Source organism: Aspergillus fumigatus, chromosome 8, assembly GCF_000002655.1.
Source record: "Aspergillus fumigatus Af293 chromosome 8, whole genome shotgun sequence".
Classification (NCBI taxonomy): Eukaryota; Fungi; Ascomycota; class Eurotiomycetes; order Eurotiales; family Aspergillaceae; genus Aspergillus; species Aspergillus fumigatus.
Window position 1 is genome coordinate 937,157 of NC_007201.1, and position 20,019 is coordinate 957,175.

Sequence of the window (20,019 nt, forward strand, 5' to 3'; positions counted from 1 at the left end):
CGCCGGGGGGAAATTCTGCCGCACCGCTTTTGAGATGACCGAACTACTCCGCTTTCTCCTCACACGCATATGTCCTTTGAGAACCTGCATTGCCATAGCAATATGGCTTCTCATTTGAGTGATAGGTTTCTCTGGTTATGTTTGGGTATGTTCTACGTATACAGCTTTGCGATTTTTGTATCAAAAGCTAACTAATAAGGCGTGTCTCTCTTCTTTGCCATCCGCGGAATTGCTGCGGATCTCCGCCGAGTAAGTGATTTGACGGAGATCAAGCATGTCGAAAAGGAAGACAAGATAATCAGTGAGGGCACAGAGGATGGTACGCTGAACGATTTTAAAAGAGACATTTTCAGGGGACTGACTTCCATCGCAGCTCTCAAACTAGATACACTATTGAAGCTGTCCGATAGCACAAGTTACGACCTTCGTGCCGCGTACGCTGCTCCAGCTTTCCATTATGAAGCGTTGCCATCGGCTAATGGTCCATCTAGGGCACTACGAATTATTGCGGAACGATCTACGAAAGGCCCGACGCGAGATTTGCTTCTAAAAGACCTGGCAAGCAAGAATAAAGAGCGACGAGGCAGAGCGCTAACTGCGCTATACTTCCTGCTGTCTAATAGAGCGCGTACGACCTCGATTGATATATTCTTTGGACTGCTCGCATACTGACTGAGTGGCACCGTGTAGTTTCACGAACCTCTGTCTGTTCTCGCCTGAAAGACCTCTCTACCTACAATGCTCTCGTCGATTGTTTGTGCAATTTCCTTGAGGAGCACGTTGAAGAAACCTCTACCACCGATTCGCCTATTCTACCAAAAACGAGACCGTTGGGCGAGAAAAAAGCGCTCAATATTCTCAATCTGATCCTGCGAGAAAATATTCCTGCTGCGTTGGAAGCTGGTGTTATCAGTCGTTGGCTTTCTAAATACCCATTCCCGTGTGCTTTGACAGAGCCGTCGCGGAGGCAAGACGTGGTGATACTTATGAAGACTTGGTGGTCTGATGACACGATCATGAGTGAAATATTCAGTACGCTATCATCTCACCCCGATGGTACAAAACAATTAAGAAAGTATGGTCTAATGGGCAGCATGATGGAGGAGAATGACCATGATGATGATGATGAAGATAGCGATGTATGGATGATTGATGGCGAAGATACAGCCGGGTCGAGTCACCTTTCAGGGAGAAGGCTTCGGGGGGGAACCGCAGCAGAACAAGCCGTTAGGAGGCGCAGGAGGGAAGCCATGGTGTTGAGCGACGGAGTTCATCCTTTGAACAATGACGATATTTTTCAGATACCTATCACGGAATGACTGTGTACGGCTCGCATGATCTTCGAAGGCGAAGGCATCCTCTGGAGATTCTGTGAGGTATTCTGCATGATAGCTTTCTGCGTATTTTGGTTTGCTCGTTCATTTTCTCATGCATTCATGATACCCTTGATTGTCCATAGCACTATGTATTACAAATCCGTACAATTGCGAGAAGTCCCGTGTGCTACGCTCATAAGCCCATCCAGGCCGACTTCGTCACATGGTCAATCTTCTTCCGACTGCTCTTAACGAAACCAAATGCTTTAAGCTCAGACAAACTCCTATAGAACATAGCCAAGATCATTCGTTCGTCGCAGCTGTCACCTTGTTCGCTTTCGAAGACCGCATAAAATGCCTGCCAGATATCGTAAACGTTAACCAGAGAGCCAGACTCGAGGTATAGCTGAAACAAAATCGCTGTGGCGGGCTGTTTAGTAGAGAGCTTCGTTTCACAAGGCTCTGGCGTCGATATCAAATAATCGAATGGATTGGACAAGGCCCGTTCAATGGCGAAACGTGGCCGCGGCGTGAATGTCTCTTTCAGAGGGCTCCTCATATCCAGGAAGAATACCTCATGCAAGCACAAGTCTTGCGGCCTAAGCAGGGTTTCCGTAAGATATGACTCTAACAAATGATAAAAGTGATCAATGATCCTCGTGTAGTCAACGATATGTTTGGACACTTTGCTTTTCCCCTTACTGAGTTTGACTCGCTGTTGAACAACAGTCGTTGCCACCACGGACTGTCGGCTGTCATACTCACTTCGAAGGGGTTCAGCACCTTGATAGTCTTGCAATAGAGCATCTAAGTCTCTCTTAATTTGTCGGAATTCCTGGACATTCGTCAAGCCATCCGGAAGACTGGAGAGAATGTCCCCCAGTCTTTTGGAATCCAGACTTCTCAAGATCTTCATCATGTCCCCCACAGAGGAGGAGCTCAGCAGCTCTCCTGACATGGCACGGATGGAAAGCTCCGAAATATCAGTTCTCTTGGTGAGATTCAAAGTTCTTCGGCATGATTGAATCCATCTGACAGTCTGAAAGATATCACGCATCTTCTGCTGTCCGGATCGAAGATGCCGCAACATTTCTTGGAAGAAAAATTCGTCATCTTCCAGCAACCTGCGCGCTTGATCGAATGACCCCACATCAAGAAGATGCTCACAGTAGCTTTATACCATTTAGTGTAAGCACGTAACCGTGGCAGAATAAGACGCTTACCCTCGAAAGGATGGAAGGTTTCTGATTGCTTCACACAAGGGACCGCTTCGAAGGGTTCCAGGCAAGTCGTTTGCAAGAAGTACAGACAAAGGATTCGCAAAAAAGTGGGTCATATAGGAATACTGCCAAGTCGTTTGTGAGATGAGGGAACTTTGAACCACTAGGAGGTGCTGGAATATACCTTGATCACTCGACTGAACGCCTCCGGCGTCTGAAAGTAATCGTTCGATCTCTCAAAAAGAACGGCAGTAATGTTGCGACCGAGCCAGAAGCGGCCATTCGGATCCGCCTGCAGTCGCTCATATATGCGATCGACACAGTTGCTCGCATCATGAATTTCAAAATATTTGCCTCTGAGTAAGGCGACAGTTGATCGTGGAAGTCTCCCTTCGAAAAGCTCAACAGACGTTGAAATACCAAATAATAGAGTAAAAGGTATCCTGTCGAGCCACGAGCTGCAGTAGTATGTCAGATACTGGATAGTCGAACCAAAGGACGCTGGGCTCACTTCAGTAACAACAATAGGTCTGTCAAGATGGTGGGATCGAAGGCCTCGCTGTCTCGAAATGCGAGTACCAGCTTCTTGACACCCTTTCTGTTCACATAGTCGCTCAGCAAGTCAAGGTCATATGCTAGAAGTCTTGGTCCCTGTACCACGCTAAGCCATCGAATCCGTCACGCTGGGATTAGAGGATGGCAGTCTAACCTCTCTGTCGGTCAATAACTTCTGGTATCCATCATTTCCTTCTGTATTCGTCACCGCGGCACGTATGATGTTTTTCAGCGTCGTTTTCAGGTTGGGTGCATCCCCGGATTCAAGCACAACAACACCACCCTCTCCTGTCGAGCTCAATTGGTCATTTAAACGCGAAAGTAGCCGACCAAGGGAGGAAACATTCGACCCAACAGTAACTAATGCCGCCGGTATGCACCCTTTATATCTGTTTCCAATTAGATTCCGTAACTCATCAGTGCCGTTGATGGGATATCCGTACGTCTCGAATGAGGTCGATCTGACAAAAGTCGAGATTCTCTCATAAACATCGGAGTCGATATCTACCAGAATTTCCTGACTTGAAGTTAGAAGACGTCAAGCCATGGCAAGGACTGTCTATAGCACTAACTTGGATCTTTGCTTCCTGCTCGGACCATAGCTGTTGGTAGGTTTCGTATCTTAATTTGACAGCGTGTTCGGGCTCGTCACCGTTCAATAAGGGCTCAAAGGAATAGGCAGAGTCTATTTCGGCTTTTTGCTCCGATTGTACTTTTCGCCGTTTCGAGGGTCTTTCTCCAAGACTTCTGTTTTGAATAGAAGGTTTATAGATATAGACGCCCTAGTTGCGTACAGCATTAGTTCAGTACGGCCTTGAGTGTCAATGTTCCACGTACCTGACTACTTGATCCATCTTTGAATGGACCCAGCGCATCCATATCTATATGATCAGGTTCCATCGCGCGAAGCCTCCGTGCGAACAGTAGGCTAGATAGTTCTTGAGAAACAATAATGTTGAAACTCAAATGCCGCGGTGGACCTTCGCGTGTGCCACTAATCCAAATCAGGTAATAGTGGCTCTTTTCGCCGCGGAGCTTCAAGATCCTCCCCATCTATCCATTTTCTTTCTTGACGTCGCTGCTCTTTAGCATCTCGACAGTTTCGTCCGATGATCTAAAATCAATACTTCATGCTCCGCCAAGCTGCTCGAGGAGCTCGGTGGTATCAATATGTGGCCCACAAAAGCCCGTTGACTACATCCCCGCCCCGACTGCGCGCCTTCTCCGTTCTAGCGCCACAGCTTCTACATTATGGTGGAAAAGATGATAAGATTCGCTTCTACGAGCAGGATACGCGAGGGAGTAAGACCAGGAGGGAAATCGATCCTGAAGCTGAAGATCGTGCAGCGAAGGAAGAGGTGGAGAGTGAGCTTTCCCAGCTCGACAAGGAATTAGAAGACTTGAGAGAAGGCCCTTATGGTCCGAATAGCGCCTTCATAAAAGAGTTGCCGGAACATGAAAGGAAGATTGCGCTTGAGGCCCTTCGGAAACATGCAGAGGAGACAGGCGAAGCGGATGACGACTTGGGTCTCGATAAGGTCTTCGATGAAGAGCTGGACAATATGCTCAGGGAAGAGTTTGAAGGCATGGCAATGGAGGAAGAAAATTGGCTGTCAGAAGTGGAGGAGGAAGGCTCTACAGAAGCACCAGTGCCGAGACAGCCCTACGAAGTGACCTTGAACGACGCAGAATCTCATCCTTACGTCGACAAGCTAAATGAGTGTCTCAGACGATTGAATAGTGACCCTTCTGATGAACGCGCTAAACAATACCTGTGGAAGTGGTATCGCCGCTGTCGACAAGTTATTCCCAACTTCCTCCAATCGATTCCTGAAGAGGCATTGACCATGATGTGGGAGTCTCAGGCGAATGGAGATTTGACACGGGCTTCCCGCGCGACTCGATTACAAGCTCTGGCTGAAGACGCCATTTCCGCTGGAAGATCTCTTGCTACGTCCCGTACCCTTGTATACATACAGTCGCTTCAGGAAAGTGGCAAAACAAACTTGGCACTTGACCAATGGGAGGCGTGTCAGACATCCCTTTCCCAGAGTAAGGAAGACCTTGAAGCATACTGGAAACTTGGTGTACGGCTCTTCGCGGCCGCGGATGACCCGCAGCGAGCTCAAGATATTGCCTTAGCGTTCCTGGCCAATGATAAATCACGCGAGCCTCGCATCCTTCTTCCGGTCATCACAGCCTGGGGAAGACAACCCGGGAGAGAAGCCGAAGTCAAGGCATGGGCTTTATACTTGCAGCTCAAGGCATTGCTAGAGTCCAAAATGAAGATGGAAGACTATGACTTCGTTAGCATTGGACTACTCAAGGCGGGCAAACTCGACCTTGCCATTGCCGTTTTCAAGGACATGATGGTAACCGCTCAAGATCCAGCAAACGACTCTGCTGCTCTTTATAAGGCTGCTCTGGGTCTAGTAGGTAATCTGCAGATGTCCAGCATTCGGGAACAGGACGTCAACAAGATATCGCTTTCGACTCTGACTGTTTTACCTCGGCGGTTTCAAAACAGATTTTTTTACGCAAGCTGGATAAAGAAGCTTATCGGAATGGGCGAGGTCGACTCCGCTGCGATGGTGATTGAGCTGATGTATGAACGGGGTGTCAAGCCAGACTCTAAGCACTTGAATGGATTACTCGCTGCATGGCTCCGTGAAGGCAATGCCATTGCTCGAGCCAAGGCTGAGCAACTGGGGTGGGCCATGATCCAGCAGCGCATTGACTTGGTATGGGCACGGATAGCGTCGCCAGAAAAGTCTCCTCGGCTCCATGTACGCCAGGAGACAGATGGCGCTCGCATTCCAAAGTTCATGCAGAGACAAATGCCCTCAGCAAACATTGAGACCTTTTCAATTCTTCTACTCCATTATACCCGGAGGGGCGATGATGACATGGTCAAGTATCTTGTTAAATGCCTTGGTGATGCTCAAATCCGGCCGAATTCATATTTCATGAACCACCTCCTATATGCTGAGCTCAGAAAACAAGACATTCGGTCTGTTTGGGACAAGTTCAAAGCCATGTCTTTGTCGATCAAACCAGATCTAGAGACATATGCCTGCTTATGGGACTGTGGCAAGCTTCAGTATGACCGGGGCCGCGCAGCCTTCGACGCAGGGTTTCCATCTGCGCGCTGTTTGTTTGCAGAGATGATGAAGTGGTATTCTCAACTCTCTCCACGCGGCAAGTCGACTGCACAGGAGGAATTCTCTAAAGAGCTCTACGACCAGATCATTCGCTGTTTCTGTCTCTCCAAGGATCTACCTGGCACCCTGGTTGCGCTGTATTCACTCCAAGCAGCCTTTGGTTATTTTCCCGACGAGGTGACTGCCCGTCTGATAATCCTGCAAGTTGCGCGCATGGCCGGTGTTCCAGCGGACACGCCTAAGCGTCGTCTACGACGTTTGTCCACCACTCCAAGGAGCAAAGAGAACATTGCGCAGGTTAACCGGCTCGTCGAGATCCTGAGCGAGCGTAAAGCGGCGGGTCTGCAAGCGCGAGGCCTGAGTCCCGATCAGCTAGAACCACAGGAGAAGCAACAGTACCAACTGGAGATCATGAGTGATCTGCTACGCGTCGTCATAGCGCGAACGGCTACCGCACCTGGCCAGATTGAGGATCAGATAGCGAAGGTTGCTGTCGAGATGGGTGTCTCTGACGTTGATCTCGGGTCTTCATTAGATGACGATAGTTTGCTCCTTTAGACTTGGTGAGGGTATTTAGCTACTCTGGTACTATCACCATATTGTCGTGAGATTGGTACATTATGGCGGCGGACGGTCATCACAGGCATATAGAACGGCGTTTTGGCTCACTTCGGAAGGTTGACTTAGCTTTGTTGTACATTAGTTTGACCATATATACCATTCATCTCCTACAGTTTCATTGACCATATATATATATATATATATATTTTTAAGAACAGTATCTCAGAATGTCTCAAGGATGCAGGATTGCCATAATGTTCTAATCCCATTGTATCCCATGCATAGAGAGGTAGCTACAATTACAGTCATGAATGGTGAGAGAAGCAGTTGGACCAGCCCACCTAGAGTTCGTTCTCTTGGTTAAAGGTCAAGAGTGGCTGTTCCGAGTACGAGACTGTTTTCGGTGGTAATGATGGTTTCACAGGTCAAATTGTCTCATGCGAAAGAACAGAATCCCTTTTAAAAGGACCGATCTTCATTTCTTCCCCTTCTTTTTCTTCTTACCGGCACCGCTCGATCCACCCGCGACAGTGTCGGCAGCCTCAACCAATACAGCCTCGTCATCACTTGGGGCTGCAGTGGATGGCGCAGCGGATGACTCAGGAGTCTTGGTTCCGGGTGTCGAGCTGGTAGTCGTCGTGGTAGATACAGCTTGCTCGGATTTTGTGGCAGCGGAACTCTCTGCATCCAGCTCCTTCATAAACCCTTCTTGAATGCTCGCCTTCTTCTTATCCCACCACTCCCGCTCCTCAGCCAACTTGTTCTGGTAACTCTGCAGCCGCTCACGGAACAGCGCATTGTTGAGCATCTCGTTCGCGGATTGAAAGATCGTTTGGCCCCAGTTCGGCACGTACGCATTGGCCTGGAGAAAAAGCACAGACATCAGCAAAGCTCCTTCCCACCCACGCAGGGACAGAATGAAACAAGGTTCAAAAACAAACCTCAGCAACCACATCCCGGACTTCATCCTCCATCTCCTTCTCCGCCCGCTGGAAACGCTGCCACAGATCGTCCCCGACACTGCCCCGTTGCAGAAGCATAGCCAGCGCCTGCTTCTGGTTTCGGAGCGCCATAACGCGTTTGATATCCTCTGTTGCGCGCCGGAGAAGCGCGGCCTTTAGTACCGTCTCCGGCACCGCTGGGGCCTTTTTCTCTTTCGACGAGGTTGAGGCCGGAGGGTCAAGATGGAGAAGGGAGAAGTAGATGTCTCGCTGGAGGTGAGGGGGGAACCATGGTTCTAATGAAGTTGCCTTTCCTGCAAATTGTGACAATTGAATCAGCAATCAGGTCTCCATTGGGGAAGAAAGTCAACTCACTAGCCTTGCGCTTGCGATATAGTGACGAGAAAGTTGCTAGGGAGCCGAGCAGAACGCCGAGGTAGGCGAGTGGCACGGCGAGACTGAGCCAATCCACCATGTTGTGACTGTTGCGGATGTTTTCAAAGATTATAGGAAAAGGTAAGGAATCAGGTGAAGGGAGTTGTGTGATCAGAGTAGTACAGATTAGACTTGGGTCATAGTATCGTCAACAATGGTTGTGGAGGACCGGCTGTGTTTTCTGCGCCTGAAGGTTGAAGGCCCTGCGCTAGATAACCTCTTAGTTATATAATATTCACTGGTGAAGTGTCTGTGAGTCCATAAAATGGCGAAAAAGAATGACAACCGAAAGGCAGCGTGACTGGAATCCAAGTATGGTGATTCTTGTGGAGGAAGGATAAGGCCAGCCTGGTGTTTTAGGCTGATCACATGGCCTCCACTTTTCATTGTCTACTTGCATCAACGATCCACGGAGTACATACTACGACGGACCATGAGCCAAATCCTGCCAGTTTTGAAAAGAAAAATGACTTCTTTGTATCATCTTATCTACAATGTAGTATCTTTCAGGCAATGAATGCAAAAAATAGTTTGAGGAAATGCCGAAAAACAGTACACGCATGCATTCCCGCGTCAAACCCTCTTGGCCATAAGTAATCGCAGAAAACACCGGAAAGTATCCAGTCAGTGAGAATGTTCGTAGAATGCACATAAAAAGGGTACTCGCAAATGATGCTGGAGACTTCACAAACAGGCAAAGGTATGAGAAATGTCAAGAGTGAAAGGAGAAAGAATCATCAGAAAAAAGCGACCTTAGTTGTCCCTACCCAAAGAACCAAGGCACACACATTTTTAAAGACGCGGAAAGCGAAGAGAAAAAAAACAAAATCTAGGCACCATGTCTAAGCGTGGAAGATATCAGCCCCCAACTGCTCCTTTGTTCTTTGACTGATAGGGCCGATCTCCTGCATCGCCTGCATGTCCTCCAGAACTTCATTGAAGGTATCCCTGATACCAGCCGCAACCTTGTTGCGGTTCCACTCCCCTCGCATCCGCCAGATATAGTCCATCAAGTTGCTATTGATCTGCTCCAGCTGCTCGACCGAGCACCCACTGGTTCGTTGCGTTAGTTGGTTGTGTAAGTTGTCGATAAGTTCGTGCTCAAGTGACACTTTTGGAGAAAGATCTTCGTTGTTGAGCAATGACTGGAGAGCCGTGGGGACATGAGAGGGCTGCTTGACAGGCGCCTCAAACAAGGGCACAGGGGGTTGATGCTTGGGCTGGGATTGGCTCTCCCCGGCAGCAAAGTCTGCGTGTCCTGGCAAGGACTCGCGGGGATGCGGAGAGGGCTGGCTACTTTCCGGCTGCTGCGTATCCGGGAGATGTTCCTCCTGCGACACACGGTCGGGGTATTGAGTGAGATCAGGGAAGTCGTGCCGCAGCCCATGCGCAGCCATAGGGCTCTGGGTGAGATTTTGCGGCACGGAGGACTGTACGGAGGACTTCTTGTCCGAGGTAGTCTGCGTGGTAGATGCCTCGTTTGTATAGTCATTCGGCTGTGATCCCGGGGCCATTGGAGTCATTGGTCCTTTTTGAGACAGACTTGAGAATCCCGATTCACGTCTCACTTGCTGCGAAGGCGCCGTGTGCGAGTACGGCGGCCGGGGTTGGGCGGAGGGTCCGAAAGAACTACCCTGCGTCTCTCTCTCCCCAGAATGATCTTCCGAATTAGTCATATAAACATCTCCGTCTCCATCTCCATCGCCGCGAGACTCGTGGGACCCATTACTGATCGTGGCATGGTTACTAAGATCATTCAGATCCGAGCCACCACCTTCATGATAACCGTTGGTGAGAAAGCTCACGGCCGAGCGCCGCGTCGGTGTCTGCGGACGAGCTTGCCCATCCGGGAAAGATTCACCAAGCACCACAGGTCCGCTTGAAGGGCCGGAGTCTGTATTGCCGTGGGGAACATTGCCGGTCGCTGAGAGACGGGAATAGCCTCCTTCACCCGCGGCTTTCTTCGCCTGTTCTGCTGCGAGCTTCTCCCTCTCCAGCTCCCGCAGATAAACATTCTCACATTCCGCGACTAAGGCGGGCTCCGCCTGCTCGATTGTGGCAATGTCGACCTCGACGTTAGAGAGAAGTTCGTTGGCTCGCAACAACCTCTCTTGGTCGCCTAGCTGCCGCGCGTCCTTTGCCAAGCGCTTGATATCAGCCAGGAAATCCTTAGGCCGCTTATAGTAACCATTGGAAAGTCTCTTTTCGATAGTGACAATTTCCATATTGTAGAAAAACTTTCCCGAAACAGTTTCCCGGAGACCCGGGACCCCATGCTTATCGAAAGCCTTTTCAAAGGGCCTGAACGTTGTTCGCTGCTCAATGGGCAAGTCGCTAGTAACTATGTTCGGATCATCCTCTTCCCACAGGTACCGGATCTGTGACTCGTCAATTACACCTGTCCTGAACCTCTTGTATTTCTTGATCTGGTCCATGATGGGCTGGATCCTGATCTTTAGCAAATTCAGGGTCTGGTGATCTTTCTTCTTCTGGGCCTTGAGTTGCTCCTTGGTCGGGGGCGGTGCGGGCTTCGGTGGAGGAGGAGGTGCAACCTCCAGTGTCTCGAGTTCTCTCCTTTTACGATTTTCGGGATCCGGAAAATCGGACGGCGGGGTCTTGACGTAGTCGATCACCCTACCGAAAAACTCATATCGAGCGTCATAATCCGGGGCCTTTAGGTCGTAAAAGTTCTTCTTCGAGAACCCAAACATGTTGCTCAGCAGCCCATTATCCACCTCTTCACCAGTCGATTCCAAGACTCCGAACAGGAGAACAGGATCTGAAGGGGGAACAGACCGTAAAAGGCCCAAGAGAGTAGATATGACAGTCGGCCCAACGGTATTAAGCCAAGACTGAAGGTTTGGAATGTATATTACGCTGGGCTTGTGCCTCTTGACCTCTTGGAAGAGTTGTATGACGGCTGCTTCGGGAGACCTGGTTGAGTCACTGAGCAGGGTCGGAAGGTCGAAAGCTTGAACGTGCAGACCCTCGAAATGGTGGAGGATGGCGCCTGCAAGATGTTGCTGGCCCATGCCGAAAGGCCCACGCACCAACATCCTGGGTCGGTACACTCTGGAAATATCAAACTCTTGCTGCATCTGCTCACGTCGAAAGCCTTTTGGCCCTTCGGGTTCCTCAAATTGAGCTTCCTCGAGAGCTGTGAGCCTCTTTCTTTGTGGGAGTATTTCGGACAAAATGGTTTTGATATCGGAGAACGGTCGACGAAGCAAAGGCTCCACGGTCTTGGGTAGAGGAGTAGCACCAGAGGAGGCAGATCTCTCAGATGAAGGGACAATCTTCTTTATAGCCAGCATGAAGTCCTTCGGAGTGACATCAATCTTCTTAGGATCGATGAGAAGCTTCTGATCTGACTTGTAAATCTGGGGATATCTTCTCTGAACCGCGTTGAGAGCAGCCTCTGTACAAAGAGCACGAAGATCGGCTCCGCCGTAGCCCTTTGTGATCTCCGCCAGTTCGTCCTTGATGTGATCAGGGAGCGGTGGATCCCAACCTTTGGTATGGATATCCAAGATTGCACGCCGGCCTTCTGTATTGGGCAAAGGGAAGTAAAACTCGCGATCGAAGCGGCCAGGGCGACGCAAAGCAGGGTCAATAGAGTCCGGTCGATTTGTAGCTCCAATGACAATCACTTGGCCACGGCCATCCATCCCATCCATTAAAGCCAACAGGGTCGACACGATGGAGGCATGAATCTGTTCCTGCTTGCTTGATCTCACGGGGGCCAGTCCTGTGAGTAGATGAACGTTAGCAACATAACAGCGTCAAAGTCGGCGCGAGCACTTACCATCTATTTCGTCAAAAAAGATGATGCTGGGTTGAGTTTTTCGAGCCTCTTCAAACAACAGCCGGAGCTGCCTTTCAGCCTCACCGACCCATTTACTCAGTGCATCTGCACCCTTTCTCATGTAGAATGTAACTTTGCGGCCCTCGGAGCTAACACTGTTGGCCAAGGCCCTTGCCAACAGCGTTTTACCTGTCCCAGGGGGTCCGTGGAAGAGGACACCCCTTGGCGGCACGATGTGAAAACGTTGGAAAATCTCGGGGTAAAGGAGTGGAAGGGAAACCATCTCTTTCAACTGGTCGATATGCCCCTGTAGGCCACCAACACTGTCGAAATTGACATTAACGTCAACACCCAAGGGATCGGCGTCAGCAAGCGCCTGCTTATCCTTGATTTTTCCTAAATTAGCAGGTGTTCCGGATGGCCCTTGTAGAGGATCGGCTCCGTGGGTTTGTGCTGAAGGCAGAAGACCTGCACCTGGGGGTCCAGACACGGAGCCGCCAGTTTTGGGGTGTTGCATTACTTCATCATCGCTACTATCGCTGTCAACACCCCCTGTTGCAGCAGGTGCGCCAGGAGGAGCCAGGATCGCTGGTGGCCCGCCTCCTCCAAAAGGTCCATAGGTTGGGAAAAGTGTGCGCTGCCAACTGCTGCCTCCGCCTCCCCGACCTCGCCGTGAAGGCGACTCGTTGACCTCATTCTCGGCTTCCTCGATTGGCAGGATGAGGTCTGGACGAATGATCCGGTAGTCGACGTCCTTCCGGCTGCGCCTTGGTTTCTCGTAAACGATATCTGTCTGAAGCCTTCTGCGGGGTCGATCTCCTCTGAGATCTTCCAACTCCTCTGCAAGCTCCTCAGCAATATCCCCTCGTACTTCGGACTGTCCACGGGAGCGAGAAGCTCTCTTGCGTAGACCAGGGCGCCGACCGGCGGTGCTATCCTGTTCCTCGTCATCTCGAGCTTGACTGGCTTTGCGCGGTGATCCATGTGATTTTCCGGACAGAGAGCGCTCCTCATCATCGTCGTCATTCGACTCGTCTTCCTCAGGTTCAAAATCGCTCTCATCGTCTTGTCGCTTTCGCTGAGAGCTTCTGGGTTTCTTGCGGCCGGAACGACGTGGGTGTGCGTCCTCCTCTTCGTCCGGCTGCGCCTCTTCAGTGGGCTGACTTCGACTGGGCTTGCCCCTCCTCCTCCGCGTTGTTGGACCTTCGTCGTCTTCATCATCCTCCTCCTGATGCTTCACATCGCCGTTCTCAGATTCGGGCACAACTCCAACTTCGTCGGCTTCTGCTGCACCTTCGCCACTGTCCTGCCCCGATGGAACACCTTCCTCAAAATCTCCTTGGTGATCGCTTTCCATGATTTCTGGCTGCGAAGCCTTGACCTCCATCGAAGTCTCCTCTATGGGCTCGAACACCTCCGGTTTCTCATCGATTTCAACTTTTTCAGGCCCAAAATTGAGACGTTTCGAGGCGCGAGACCCACGCCGGCTTCTCCGCGCTTCCATCTCCGGACTGTGTGTACCTCGCTCCACGAGCTCCATATGGCGACCGGAGTTCGTGAGAGCGACGATATCCTCTGAGGGGTCGCGAGTACGGCGAGTCATCCGCCTGCCGCTTTCAGGGAGAGGCTGGCGTTTGAGAGCATTCACTTTCAATGTCACGACGGTGCTTTTGCGTTTCTTCGGCGAACGGGTGGGCTCGGAGTCATCCTCCTCTTCGAAATCATCGTCGACGCTGCTAGAATCGCCCTCGTTATATACCGGCCGATTAGTGGCAGCCTTCCGAGCGGTAAGGCCTCTTGCATTCTTCGGGGCGTTCGGGTCTTCTTCATCCTCATCATCGAAGTCGAGCTCGTCCACATCATCTAGAATATCATCGTCATCGGATGTGATGTCGTCGTTCGAATGGCGGCGCGCTCTCTTTTTCGTTGGCTTCGGCTTCTTCCTCGACTTCGATCGAGCGGACTGGCGAGATGAGCGCACCGGACGATCGCTGTAATTCTCGTCATCCGAGTCCGACTTGTTCGCCAATTCCTCAATAGTGCGCTTTGGTCGGGGCATGATGTGTCGCGATGGGCGTCGTAAAGGATGACTTCTTCTCACGGCCTCACCATGTCAGCAAACTCAACACAGTACGTGGGCTAGTAGATAGTGACCCCGAAAAAAGGAACGATTATTTGATTTTAACTATGCCTGAGACAAATCCGACGAAGATGTGAACGGCGACTTACCAAGAAACAGTGTGCTTAACGAAGCAGTGAGAGGATAGAAAGGTAATGCAGCCCAAACAAGCCCCCTTCCCCTCAAACTAATGTCTAAGAGACAATATCATAAACAGCTGTAATTGTCTAAATATTAATCAGACATTGAAACATCAATCTCGGATATGTTAGGCCTGGCCGACGGGTTGCAAGGTAGTTCTCGCACGGGGTCGACGGCGAAGCGCCAATGCGCGCGGGTCAGGTCGAGTGAGGTAAATCTCCAACTGCAGACGCGTCACTTGCAACACTTCTTCACAGAGAGATGAAGCAGACGTCGATAAAGTCTTGCTGACAGATGAATGGAGCACCTGGGAATAGCAGCAACGATGCTCTCAGCCAGCATGTCCACTCCAATATCAGACCCTGAGGAATAAGCAATACACCGAAAGGGCGGAAAGACTCGCGACACCTTTTTGCTTGCCGGCACCAGCCACACATAACCAGGACACAGACAGCCGCGCTCATGCGCCACAACTAGTCCTATTTGTAGACTAGCGGCATACTGGTGACCAGCCCATTTTGGTAACGCACGTGCCGTTCTGGGCCTTGAATGCTCCACGGCACCACACACGCTCACTTTGCGGTAAGGAAACAAGTCGCTTTTTGGATGTTTGTTTGTGCTCTCATCCTCCTGTCCTTGTCAGACCCCCAAAACACCGTGCAAATTGTCCGTAGATCGCATCATAAATGCTGTTAAGGTCAAGAGGATGCCTGAGTTCACTTTCACTTGCTCTTAGCCTATCTCCTGCGATGAGTTGGCTGCCAGGAGGAAGCCGGTCAAATGAAGCAACACAGGGATGTCAGGAACAATCAATGATAAACCTCATGTCATGGAAGCTAATCGTCTATGGATTTTCCTCCCCGCATGTTCCTCATCGCTTATCGCTTAATGCCATGCGTCATTTGGCACAGAGCCGCTCCGGGACCACCCAGCGCTTGAAATCATGTGACTGCTGAGTCAGTGATGTTTCTCGTCCTCATTGGCAAATGATATGCCTGTTCAGCTGTTAGCATGTACTGCATACTCTCCTATATAATTCAGCTAAGCAGAATTAAATTCAGGTAAAACATCAGAATGCTCTTTCGCTCGGTAGCTCAGCGCTCCTCGGCGCCCTCATCTCTTCTCTTCAGACCTACCCCATCCAGTCGGAGAACCTTGACTTCAACACGGCCCAGGTTCGATGCTTCCAAAGGATCCAGTGCTTACAGAGAAGGGGTCAGTGTTTCCCTTCATATGTGCTTTATCTAGGTGTCAGGCTCTCTGTCTGCATGGTTCTACGTCAATCATTTAGAATGGGCAAATCCTTGACATAAATACATTGCGCGGCTGGCAAGCTAACTGAGATCTAGCTCGCTCAATACAAGACCTTTGCGAGTCCCTTCGCCAAGGTATTCTTAGGGGCTATTTTCACCTACCAGGTTATTTACTGGACTTGGTTGAAGCTGGAGATGGACGAATCCAAGCTTGAGAAGAATCGTAAGTTGCGCTCGCTTGCTTCGTCATCTGCTATGGTACTCCTCTAACGACTAGTAGAAGAGGTCGCGGCCCTCGAGAAGAAGGCTAGGGAATTAACGAACGTGCAAAAGTGATGATATCTCTCCGTCCGTCTTTCCTGAGGCTCTAGTTCAGGCCGATTGTTTGTTTACTGTACTATATACCTCACATGTCCCATAGAAACATCTTTGATGCTCAGTTGGATGTTTGCACTAATGATATTTCGCTCATCTCTGCTTTGGATCATGCCATAATATAACGTGAAATCATTATACCTTGTGCTTCATGTATACAATGAACATCACAGGAAGGGTCTGTCCTTGACGCTGCAACCAAAAGGCTGCCATTTGGTCGCGAAAGTCCAGTCAGTTATCGAACTTGACACGACGCGCCACTGGCGAGCTCACTGCCCTGGTAGCGGTATAGCAGCGCCGATTCTCCTCTTTGGTTTGGATCCGTCGTCCGCGTGGGTCTGATATGGATCTACCATCAATCCAAACGTGTCAAGTTTTCTTTTTCGTGATTCCCCAGTCTCGGAAGAATTCTCCAGTTTCAAGGCCTTCTTCGAAGGAGAAGCTCTCTCACAAGAAACCATCTGCCGCGAGGTCTCCAGGTCGAGAGTTACCCCATCATCCTCAAGGACAGTGTCCGATGAACAATCACTACAGCTGTCATTTTCATTCTCAGAATGGCCATCTGTGGCAAACGGGCTCTCATCGCTTCCACTGGCCATGTTTCGTCCCTTTGATTCCTCGCATTCTTGATCATCGCTCGAATGGCAACAGTGCACCCAGTCTTCGATCCGCTGCCCTCTACGAAAGTGCTCAAAATCGATATGGTCGAAGCGCTCATTCCACGCTTCTCGACCCTGGCTATGAAGAGGAATAATCTCCCTACAGAAGCCGCACCAAAATCGAGACTGTCCATTCTCTCCCACAAGGTTATTCGCGACCGCAACTCTCGCTCCTTCATTATCGACGTGATGATGTGTTTTCAGATGCTGCACGAAGACCTCTTGACGATAATACCATCTCGCGTATCGTTTCCCCTTGGTCGGATCGCACAAGGTACAGTACCAGCTTTGGATGTGATAGTGCTGCGAGTTTTCGTGCCGCTTCCAGTCCGCCTTGCTGCCAAATGTCTTGCTGCACTTAGGGAATGTGCAACCGTAGGGTCGATCGTGACGTTTCTGGTGTTTCCTAGGCCACCATGTTAGAATAAGATAGGGCAGACAGGAAGGTCAATACCAACTTCATTTCGCACCGCAAACGTGTTCGTTTCGCGCAGACTCCGCATTGGATCCAGTCTTTCTTGTCCGGGTCTCTCTCAGGCACTTTGGGCGTTCTGTCGCCAGATCGCTGGGGCTTTTCAGATAGACAGTCCAACGCTGCAGTCAATATCCGCTGGAGAATTTTCTTCTTTGGACTGCACAGCTCGGTACTAGGACTGGTCGGGTCGTCTATGTCCTTTGCCGGCTGTGAATGCCGTCGGTGGTTGGAGTTCATTATTCTCGTCAGTGCATTGATCATGTTAGTCGCAGCGTCCACTATGAATTCTTCCACGTAGTCGTTCTTCTTGCTGTCTTGGTGCGCGATTGGCGGCGTTTGGTCCAGTGCTGAATCCAAGTTGGGCGTGCCGTAGCCCGGCAGTTGAACTGTATTTGAGGGAGCCATGAGTGTGGCGTCAGCTAGCTCTTGATCTCGTTCCTGTTCAGTGGTGTCTTTGATCGGGTTCAGGATGCGATATTCGTTCTCTGGCGATCTTGCTCCGATGAGCGACTCGAATGCGACGGCTGGAATACACGGAGTCTGGTCCAGATCTTCCATCACGCAGTCCTGTTCAGTTGGCAGTTGCATTTCTGGAGATTGGGTTTTCTTAAACACGGGGTCAACAGCAGCAAACGTCAATTCACTCGCTTGCTTGATACTATTGTACCATTCGTGCGACCTAGATTTGCCTTAATACTCATATCGCCGAGTTAGACAGCTAACTGGAGAGAGCTATCTTACCTTTTCAGAAGCTCATCGGCGTCTTCATCCCCATGCATTCTCAAGAGGTGCTGACGGAAGTTATCCAGTCGAGGCCATCTCTTCTGTCTCCGGGGACAATTGCGCCCGAAACACAAGTATAGGATCTTAGGTCCACGTTCCGGTTCCTGTTTGTGGACACATTTCTTGTGTCGCGCTAGATCATTGATGGTTCCGAAGCCCTGCTTGCGACTGCAGTTGGGTTGATCGCATTTGTACAGCTTCTGATGTCTTGCCTCGTGTTTCCTATGTCCGTCAGTCTTAGTATGGTCTGCACGGCGCGTGGCTGTCGAAGACAAACCTTTTGTCGGATGGACATTTTCCTTTCCAGTTGCACTCGGGATAATCACATTTAATCTCATATTCACAGGGCGCATTGTGTTGTTCGGTCTTCTCTACGGCCTCGCCACAGGCGGATGGTCCCAGATCGAACGTTGTCGTTCTATCGTCCAGTTCATACTCATGTGGACCCAAGTGCGGACTGCAAGCTGAGTCTACCGCGAAGGAAGATGCAGCTATGGAGCGTGTGGTACAGCTTCGACTCCCGTATCCTGAATCACCCGACGCGAGACCGTTGTACTGGCTATCATTTTCTGAGGGGGTGCTGTATTGTCCGGTGGAGCGCCGGCGGTCAATGTAGTCGTTGATCTGATAGGGCTTTCCCATGGGCTGCAGATTGAAAGCCGATGTGTTGAGAGGGACTCCAGTCACCTGGAGCGGATTCCAAGCATCCTGGTGATTGAATGACTGAGGCGTATGATACTGGTAGTACTCCAAGTAGTTCGGAGCCGGGGACAACGACGAGGGCGACGGGTGATTGCTGCCACATGGAAGCCAAGGGTGGAGGATGGATGAATGATCATGAGGGAGAACAGCCGGGTCGGAGCCAAATTGAATACCAAGAAAAGAGGCCGGGTCACCTAACGCGACGTGAGAGGAAGAGGTCGAGCCGTCTGTCGGGTGATGGTCAGGCGAGGCATTCGACATTACTCGAGTCCCCATGATGCCCTGAAGGACATCATTGGAATTGTCCCATTTGAAATTGCCAGAATGTGAATCCTGGTCCTCATTTGAAATACAGTCAGCTTGTCCTGTTCATTTTCTTTTCGTTATATGTTCTCGTCGCATTGAGAAGTCAAATGGCTGGTTCATGAAGAGGGTATGAATGATTACATACACTCATAGCTGTGAACGACGGACAAAATCGCCTTATCGGCAATATGGGCCGAGCGACGAGGTTCAAAAAGTCGACCCACTCGAGCTGACAGTCTGGAGAAGCGCGTCACGCTGGGACTTAACGAGAATTCATATAGGTCGTAGGAAGTGGAGCATAGGGATACCGAGAGCTGCAGGGGGTTTGACCAGACTGTGTTATTTTCCTGCCCTTCTTGAAACGATTTTCTGAACTAACGACTGGGGAGAACTGGCATGGACTAGTGAAATAGACGAAAAGGAAATAGAAGTGCCTGGTTAATGTAGTCAGGTCTCGTTGTCGGTGTGGGTCAGGATGGATATACAAGTAGTATCTGCTAAAGGGTGAAAGTCAAGCTACTTAGCAAGAACAAGCACGAAGGGGAAAAGAGGGAGAATCAACGACTGCAACAAGTCAGAAACTAACAGGAAGATGAGAATAGGTGATCAGTCTTGGGCTGAGTTGATTGATGCGGCCCAGGAAAAAGAAATGTGATAGTTGATGCAGGCGAATGTCACCGAGCAACACGGATTGGGAGGCAAGGAGAGAGGGAAAGAGGACCCCACGCGATTAGACTAACAAGGCACGAGATTGTGAGTGATAGAAAGAAAAGATCAGAGGAAAACCAGATGGAAGACCATAAATTCTTGAAAGAAGACTGTCAAGCTTCAGTGTTCAAGATGTGTTTGAAAAGTTAGAGAACAGCAGCAGGAGCAGCAAGCGCACCAAATAATGCTGTAACCCTGCAGCGATGCGACTGCTGTATAGGCCAGAGTTCCCAGGAAAAATTGACTACGGCCGATCTGCAGAACAAAGAGAAGATCAGTCGGGATTCAAGGAAGATGAATCGAGATGGTTAGCCTCTTCCTTGTCATCTCCCACATGGTCGAGATATTATTTAGCTACAAGAGAGGCACGACGTTGTGCCAGGAATGATGGAATGTTTGGGCCTTTTCTCGCAGAAACAATAAATGCACTGAGATTCAATTCACTTCGAATAAAAAGACATTCCAGGATCAGAACTACCACAATAGACTACTTCGTCATCTGCA

At 50.2% G+C, this 20,019-nt stretch overlaps 7 protein-coding genes across 7 annotated transcripts; 3 read left to right on the plus strand and 4 right to left on the minus strand.

Moving 5' to 3' along the window:
- Positions 1 to 69: 69 nt before the first annotated feature.
- AFUA_8G04230 (uncharacterized protein) lies at positions 70 to 1,440 on the plus strand (the record flags this gene model as incomplete). Its single annotated transcript, XM_742137.2, has 5 exons — positions 70 to 145; positions 200 to 319; positions 374 to 434; positions 492 to 628; positions 691 to 1,440. 5 exons carry the CDS (start codon positions 70 to 72, stop codon positions 1,317 to 1,319), a joined length of 1,023 nt encoding a protein of 340 aa, XP_747230.1. The 3' UTR covers positions 1,320 to 1,440.
- A 69-nt stretch (positions 1,441 to 1,509) lies between these two features.
- AFUA_8G04240 (uncharacterized protein) lies at positions 1,510 to 4,013 on the minus strand (the record flags this gene model as incomplete). Its single annotated transcript, XM_077805299.1, has 8 exons — positions 3,929 to 4,013; positions 3,664 to 3,873; positions 3,535 to 3,608; positions 3,246 to 3,480; positions 3,048 to 3,187; positions 2,721 to 2,994; positions 2,540 to 2,661; positions 1,510 to 2,488 (listed from the first exon to the last, which is right to left on the minus strand). The coding sequence occupies exons 1-8, from the start codon at positions 3,989 to 3,991 to the stop codon at positions 1,510 to 1,512; spliced, it is 2,097 nt and encodes a 698-aa protein (XP_077661427.1). The 5' UTR covers positions 3,992 to 4,013.
- A 208-nt stretch (positions 4,014 to 4,221) lies between these two features.
- On the plus strand, positions 4,222 to 6,810 carry AFUA_8G04250 (pentatricopeptide repeat protein; the record flags this gene model as incomplete). The annotated part of the gene is made up of 1 exon (XM_742139.1): positions 4,222 to 6,810. One exon carries the CDS (start codon positions 4,222 to 4,224, stop codon positions 6,808 to 6,810), a length of 2,589 nt encoding a protein of 862 aa, XP_747232.1.
- A 478-nt stretch (positions 6,811 to 7,288) lies between these two features.
- On the minus strand, positions 7,289 to 8,600 carry AFUA_8G04260 (Sec63 complex subunit SEC66; the record flags this gene model as incomplete). The annotated part of the gene is made up of 3 exons (XM_742140.2): positions 8,130 to 8,600; positions 7,755 to 8,068; positions 7,289 to 7,675 (listed from the first exon to the last, which is right to left on the minus strand). Exons 1-3 carry the CDS (start codon positions 8,227 to 8,229, stop codon positions 7,289 to 7,291), a joined length of 801 nt encoding a protein of 266 aa, XP_747233.1. The 5' UTR covers positions 8,230 to 8,600.
- A 33-nt stretch (positions 8,601 to 8,633) lies between these two features.
- On the minus strand, positions 8,634 to 14,084 carry AFUA_8G04270 (chromatin segregase YTA7). The gene is made up of 2 exons (XM_742141.2): positions 11,995 to 14,084; positions 8,634 to 11,937 (listed from the first exon to the last, which is right to left on the minus strand). Exons 1-2 carry the CDS (start codon positions 14,051 to 14,053, stop codon positions 9,032 to 9,034), a joined length of 4,965 nt encoding a protein of 1,654 aa, XP_747234.1. The 5' UTR covers positions 14,054 to 14,084; the 3' UTR covers positions 8,634 to 9,031.
- A 294-nt stretch (positions 14,085 to 14,378) lies between these two features.
- AFUA_8G04280 (uncharacterized protein) lies at positions 14,379 to 15,843 on the plus strand (the record flags this gene model as incomplete). Its single annotated transcript, XM_742142.1, has 3 exons — positions 14,379 to 14,465; positions 15,604 to 15,730; positions 15,788 to 15,843. The coding sequence occupies 3 exons, from the start codon at positions 14,379 to 14,381 to the stop codon at positions 15,841 to 15,843; spliced, it is 270 nt and encodes an 89-aa protein (XP_747235.1).
- Positions 15,844 to 16,135: 292 nt separating this feature from the next.
- Positions 16,136 to 19,647, minus strand: AFUA_8G04290 (putative C2H2 finger domain protein). Its single transcript, XM_742143.2, has 6 exons — positions 19,394 to 19,647; positions 18,953 to 19,301; positions 18,077 to 18,834; positions 17,758 to 18,021; positions 17,000 to 17,695; positions 16,136 to 16,947 (listed from the first exon to the last, which is right to left on the minus strand). The coding sequence occupies exons 2-6, from the start codon at positions 18,956 to 18,958 to the stop codon at positions 16,152 to 16,154; spliced, it is 2,520 nt and encodes an 839-aa protein (XP_747236.2). The 5' UTR covers positions 18,959 to 19,301; positions 19,394 to 19,647; the 3' UTR covers positions 16,136 to 16,151.
- Positions 19,648 to 20,019: the final 372 nt, after the last annotated feature.

Bases quoted from the DNA above. Each gene is read 5' to 3' on its own strand.
- AFUA_8G04270 (XM_742141.2), bottom strand. From the start codon at position 14,053: ATGCCCCGACCAAAGCGCACTATTGAGGAATTGGCGAACAAGTCGGAC. The intron at 11,938-11,994 runs GTAAGTGCTCGC...ATCTACTCACAG, and splicing joins CTTTTTTGACGAAATAGATG to GACTGGCCCCCGTGAGATCA.
- AFUA_8G04290 (XM_742143.2), bottom strand. The intron at 18,022-18,076 runs GTTTGTCTTCGA...TGACGGACATAG, and splicing joins AAATGTCCATCCGACAAAAG to GAAACACGAGGCAAGACATC. The intron at 16,948-16,999 runs GTTGGTATTGAC...ATGGTGGCCTAG, and splicing joins CGTTTGCGGTGCGAAATGAA to GAAACACCAGAAACGTCACG.